General features: G+C 51.1%; 1 protein-coding gene across 1 annotated transcript in view; it reads right to left on the reverse strand.

Annotated features, from left to right (window-relative positions):
* The window catches only part of SLC15A1 (solute carrier family 15 (oligopeptide transporter), member 1), a 33,368-nt gene extending 31,927 nt beyond the window's left edge, over positions 1-1,441 (reverse strand). The window contains exons 1-3 of the mRNA XM_012644430.1: positions 1,427-1,441; positions 971-1,052; positions 729-870 (exon numbers count right to left, since the gene is read on the reverse strand). Coding sequence (XP_012499884.1) covers positions 729-870; positions 971-1,052; positions 1,427-1,441 — 239 coding nt within the window. The remainder of the gene's footprint in view (positions 1-728; positions 871-970; positions 1,053-1,426) is intronic.
* Positions 1,442-6,560: the final 5,119 nt, after the last annotated feature.

Below are 6,560 nucleotides of genomic sequence, written 5' to 3' on the forward strand. Positions count from 1 at the left end.
TTTCCATGGACGGGAGTGGGGGATGGGGAGGGGATGGTTCGGGATGATTGGGTGGAGATGTGAATGATGGGGAGCGGCTGTAAATACTGATGAAGATTTGCTGGCTTGCCCACAGCTCACCTCCTGCTGTGTGGCCTGGTTCCTAACAGGTCACAGAACTGTTACTGGTTCTGCAGCCTGGGAGGTGGAGACTGTAGAAATAATCCTTTTTTTCTTTGTAAATTACCCAGTCTTAGGCGTTCCTTTATAGCAACACAAATGGACCAAGACAGCCCATGTGCCTGAAGGAGCCTCTCCTTCCTTCTTCATTAAATCCCAGCAAACTGTCCAGATAGCCTCCCATTGGATGCGCCCTTGGAGCTCTTCCTGGAGGGCTGGGACAGTGCTCTCTTTAGCGAGCAGGTGACCCTCAGTAGCCAGGACATATATTAGGGACTTTCTTTGTTTTCCCAGCCCTTAACTCTGTGCCCCACACATCAGTAGTGATAGGCAGTGTCTCTGCTACTACTAAAAGAGGAGACAAAGATGTCATCTTATGTTTGTCTGGATTAGGGGGAAAACCTGCTAATGCTCGGGGCATGCACATTGCTAAATGCCAGGCACCGTGCCAGGCTGTCCTAAGAGTTTATGTTCCTTAATTCTCCATTCCCAGATTCCACCATCCCAAACCACGAAGTTTATATTTACCTCTTGGCTTGTTAGTGAACAAGAAACTTCCAGCCACTCACTTGAACTTGCCCAGCCAGGAGTCGGCGATAAGCGCCCCGAGAACGGGCGTCAGGTAGCACAGAGCGACGAACGTGTGGTAGATGGCGGTGGACAGGTTGTCATCCCAGCCGATGAAATTGGTGAAGTACAGAATCAGGATTGCTTTTTGCAGAGGGCGGGTGGGGGAGGAGGAAACTGCGTTAGGACTGGCCGTGGTGGCCCCTGCCCTTCCCCGAAGGGGAGAAGTGGCTAAAGCAGTTACCTCTCATCCCATAGTAGGAAAATCTTTCACAGAACTCATTGACCACGATGAACAAGATGCTCAGCGGGTAACCGAAGCAACTCTGGCAGAAAGAAACACAGCACAGGACTGAAATGTGCCTCTCTGGTGCCGTCCTCAACTAGTGCCCATGGCATGGACAGTGGCCAGAGCATATTCAGAAACTCCCAGTGACAATCCAGAGATGGGGACTAGAATTAACAAGTTTTATTCCCTTACACGAATCGTTCCATAGACAGACAGCAATGACATCAAGCACCTTGTTTGACAGTTAGTCTACAAAGGACTCCACGCAGCAGGATATTGCACCCAGACACCCAGGATCATCCCCGCGTTGAGGCGCCATACGTATTTGTCAGGTGAATGAACACGTAGGAGTAAAACAGATTGTAAAATTCATAAAATGAAGATAGGTAGAGAAGGAAAAAGGACACTCACCTTTGATTTAGACATTCCTGAAAGAAAAACAGAACGCCAGTATTAGAGTCAAGCCATTGCAGTCCATTGGCTGTGTCTACACTGACACCCACTGCCTTCTCGTGGCAATCAGAGGGCCACGCACAGGGCGGCTCCTGCTGTCCCAGGACCCCAGCCGGAGACTCGCGATGCTTATGTCGAGCGGGGCCTGGCACCTGTGTGTCCTTCCAGGGAGCTCCTCAGGCAGTCGCATGCACAGTCAGAATTGAGAGCCTGCAGCTCGGAGAATAGGACCCCAACCATTTCCTCCTCAACCCACTCCAGAGGCTGCCCCTCAGGGTAAAACCCAGATGTGTTCGTATGTTATCCACTGTCTTCCAAGGTCATCGGGTTTTTGTGAGGAGTAATTTACTGCAGTACAAAACACTACGGGTGTCTGACACACAGGCCTTCCTGTTCCCCATGCACAGAGGAGGACAACAACTCCAACTCTTTGCTCACTGAGTGCATCGTGCACGCACCAGAAGTCCCTAACACGTGAGACAGCAACTCCTCCGCCTCTTTCACTGTGCCACTTCCTACTCCTGCTTTAAGTCTTGCCACCGAGACTACCTTCCCCAAGTTTCCTCCGGCCTTCCTACGTCACCACAGTGTAATGATGGTTAGTTTGTATTTTTGCTTCCCTTCTAGACTGAGACCCTCAAGTGGAAGAATCATGCGCCACCCGTCATGCCAACATCTCCACATCCCAACATCTTATGCAACACCTACGGCTAGGAGGGGCTCATTGTGGAAGAGTGGATCAGAAGGGCAAGAAGAAAAAGCATGAGAATCCACGAGTCAGTGCAAACCGCATCCAGTGCACTCTGGGGTCTGAACCCTAGAGCACCTTCCTCCCTCCACTGCAGCCCAGCTCCTCTGTCTCCCCTGAATCTTGGCAAGAGCTGACCTGTCCCTTTGTTCCTGGTCTTTACACCTCCTACCCTGCTCCCTGCACCAACACACCACCCCGTGTTTATCCACCCTGTCACATGCCACACCATTTCCCATGGAAATCCATCCCCTTTGCCCTCAGCCACCCAAGTGACCTCATCTTAAGAGTCTCTGTTGCCAGGGCTCCCCACACATGCTTCCCTCTGTTAGGAATCAGCGACCCTACAGCAGTGGGTCTCAGGCCTGAGTGTGCCTTAGAGTCACCAGGAGCTCATGAGCACAGATCGCTGGGCCCCTCCCCAGGCTGCTGACTCTGTAGGTCTGGGGCGGACACTGGCTTTGCATTTCTAACAAGTTCCCAGATGTTGGTGCTACCGCTGGTCCAGGCTGCATGCTTCAAGAACCACTGCACTAGAGAATTAAAAATAATCCTTAAGAGACTGTCCTGTCCCCAGTGCATGATCTCGGTGCCTTTTTCAAAAACGAGTTGGCTGTAAATGCATGGATTTATTTCTCGGTTCCCTATTCTGTTCCATTGGTCTATGCGTCTGCCTTCATGCCAGTACCATGCTGGTCTGGTTACTGTGGCTTTGCAGTATGTTTTCAAGTCAGGAGATGCGATGCCTTCGGCTGTGTTCTTTGTCTCAGGATTGCTTCGGCTATGCGAGGCCTTCTGTGGCTCCAAACAAATTTTAGGATTCTTTTTTCTGTTTCTGTGAAGAAATGTCATTGGACCTTGTCATTTGCAGCAACATGGATGGAACTGGAGGACATGTGTTAAGTGAAATAAGCCCGGAACAGGAAGGCACAAACTGCGTGTCTTCACTCACATATGGCAGCTAAGAAACTGCCGTCATGAAGGTGCGGGGTCGTGATGGTCACCGGAAGCTGAGAAGGACATGGGGACGCAGGAGGATGAAGAAGGGTTGGTTAACGGGTACAAACACACAGTTACACAGAATAAGTTCTGGTGTTCAACAGCAAAATTAGATGAATATAGTTAACAATAATTTATTGTATATTTCAAAATAGCTAGAAGAAAAGATTTAGAATATCCCCAAACACAAAGAAACGATAAATGTTTGAGGTGATGGATATCCCAACTACTGAGATTTGAGCATCAAACACTGTATGTCTGTATCAAAGCATTAAATGTACCCCATACATATGTACCAACTATTATGTATCTATAGAATTTTTTTAAGTCCTTGAATCCCTTGGCTGCTCATGAGCCGCATACAGCCACAGCGTGGCCTACGTGAAAGGCGGTTCAGGGGGACGTCGGCGCCTGCCGCCGTGGCCTGCATTTGAGAAGACTGACTTTTCTCCGTACCTGAGGGTCTGCATTTGTTACAAGTTCCAAAGTGATGTTGATGCTGCCGGTCCAGGGACCACACTTTGAGAAGCTCATGCGGGCTGCGAGGGTGTGTTGCCTGATGGCTCTGCATACGGCCTGTCACCTCCTGCCTCCGAGCACCAGAAAGACCACGGCAGGCTGGTTCCAGAGCAGAAACCCCACACGGGAGCTGCACAGCGCACTGGTCTCCTCCACGGCGCCCCCTCCACCTCTCACGCCGCTCACCATTGGGCCCCTGTGTCTCAGATTTAGTGCCTGGTATTTTCACCACATGCAGTCCAGCGCCCTGGCCCACTGGACAGAAGTCACAGCTCTGGCGGAGGAGCCCCCTTCCTGGCCCTGCAGGCCTCCCTGTCTCTCCCCAGTAGCCTCCCCCCAACCCCTGGGCCATCTCCACTGTGCCAGCGCAGCGAGGCCCAGGGCCGCCCCCTGCAAAATGGCCTTGAGTTTTGCCCACTTAAGAGCATTTTAGATGCGATTTTAGTCCTTGTCCTAAGGAGGGAAATAAACTGTCTTGGTCTCACAGGACCCCAGTTCCCAAGTCTTCCCGTCTGTTCAAGTCCTGGGCGGAGATTCCTCAACAGCAATAAACTGGTTTTCTCCCCAGTTAGATGCCCTTGTGGGAAGGGGCCGTTGCCAGGGCGATGCATGAAGCCCGTGGAGTCAGATGTGTGACTGAGCCTCAGCTCTGGAACTTGCCAGCTGTGACCTTGGGCAACCCCTCTCTCTCTCTGGACAGCCTGACACCCAGGCGGAGACGACGCCCCGCCCCGCCTGCGAGGAGCTGCAGGGTCCATGGGACCCCCACGTGGAGCCTGGCGCTTGAGGGATGCTACTGTCCCAGAATCCTCAGCTCCTCAGGGGGCGCCTCCCACAAGGTGGAAACTAAGTGTGTGTTGATCACGTTTCCGCAGCCCCCGTCTTGTCAGTCACCAAGTGCAGTGTTCAGATTCCCGCCCTACACCTCGCTGGTTCCATTTGCCCTGCAGGTCCCTGAGGCTGACCAGCAAGGATGTCCCCGATGTCCCCACGTCCCACCCTGGCTTCCAGGGCATTTGGCCAATGTGGAAGATCAGATAGAGGGAGGAAAAGTCAAGTTATTTGCTTTTCTGGCACCCCCTGCCAGGCCACCTCCGACTGGCCCTGTCCCCAAGTGGTAGTCACGGCATCTCCCGCCACATGGCTTTCTCTCTTCTTCCAGGTCTTGGTGACTGTTCCCTCCCCTCACCCTTCAGGTCACCACCACCCCAGTGTCTGCACTATCATTTATGGTCCTCCCACTCACTTTTCTAGACTCTTCCTCGGAGTGAAGCCTCCTATATTGAGCACGCCATGTGTTTCCTGATAGGACAGCGGTGACACAGAGCACGCGCTGCGCACCCGTGCTGTCCTCCTCCACTGCCAGGAGGGGGTCTGCAGACAAACAGGGAGGGCAGTCGGGCAGGCGTGCTTTGTTCAAGCTGGACCCGAACTGGCCGTTGGTATTTTTCAAAGACTTTGGATAACAGGGCCTGACCACTGCCTCCCACGGCCAAAGCAAGGGGTAACAGCCACCCAAGCCCCGTATCGCTCCTGGCATGGGCCTGCTACGGAAAAACAGGAGGGAGCCCTGAAAACTTACACCCAGCAGACAGAGCGTGGGGCTGCATCACCGCCTCCCTTTCCCTGATCCTCAGAGGCTGGGTTCACAGGCAAAGACTTTGTCTTGCTGGGCTAGTACCTCTACTTTTTTGCTAAATAATAAGGGCAAAGTTTTTGCTTACTTCAAACTCATATAGGGTTATAGAAAAGGGACCAAAACATTCAGAGAGCCTAGGTCTTATTTTAATAATCATCATAACCAGAACCCAGAATTTTGGAAAAGAAAATTCTTTAATTCGCTGAAGTGTAAATATGAAATTTAGTACCCAGTCCTCACTGAGGAAGCATTTTATTTTCTGAAAGGTGTACATTCCAAAGAACTACTTTTATTATTGCAGGGCAGAGGTTGCTAATTCTTCTATAGAATCCAGAGCTACCTACTGAATGTCATGTTGCAGTCAGCATTTCTTATCTGACACACCTGTGTCAACAGGATTGCTGTCTTAGAAAGCTCAAGTGCAGAAGTGGTGTTTACAGCTACACTCGAGACTGAACTCCAATTTCAACTGCCACAAGACTCTGTTTGCTTTGGTACCATTGCGTTTGTAGTTGGCGTCCCAAGAGTAAATCCCATTGGCATATTTGAGTCGTCCCATGTTCCCAGCATCACTCTTGGACCCCGTGGATTGAACGACTGCTCAGAGCCAAATCCAGCTTAGAATCCAGACCCGCCAAGACCTGGCTTAGCCCGTACCTGGCTCACGGGAATCACTGAGCACTGACTCTCCTTGGTATTCTAAGCTTAGCAGGGGTTTTCCTTTCTTTTGGCTACAGAATTGAACAGAATAAGTGCATATTATGCATTTCTATGATTTCTGACTTGGGGTAGGGCTTGGGGAGTCGGGGAAAACAGGAGAAAACAAGGATTCCACCCTTCCCACCATTTAATGAAATCTCCCCACTGATGTATTTCCTACTGTTTGTACAAAGCATGCTCCGTATTTGGGACCATTTAGGAATAGAAACTCTACCTCTGACATTTTATTACCATGAAGGGGGTAGAGATGCACTTCTAGGAGGTGGACTTGGTAAGTTGGAAGGATCAACACGTTTAGCTGGGGTCTGAGAGAGAAGTCCTCACCTTCAGGCAGAGAGAACCCTTTCCTGTCACCTCCCGGAGCCAAACTGAGGGGATAATGGAAGTTTCCAGTGATGTCGTAGGAATATACTGCTGATGTCGCAAGGTGGGGTAAGCAGAGTAGTGGTCACCCAGAGATGTCCATG

This window comes from Propithecus coquereli, unplaced genomic scaffold, assembly GCF_000956105.1.
Source record: "Propithecus coquereli isolate 6110/MARCELLA unplaced genomic scaffold, Pcoq_1.0 Scaffold212, whole genome shotgun sequence".
Taxonomy (NCBI): Eukaryota; Metazoa; Chordata; class Mammalia; order Primates; family Indriidae; genus Propithecus; species Propithecus coquereli.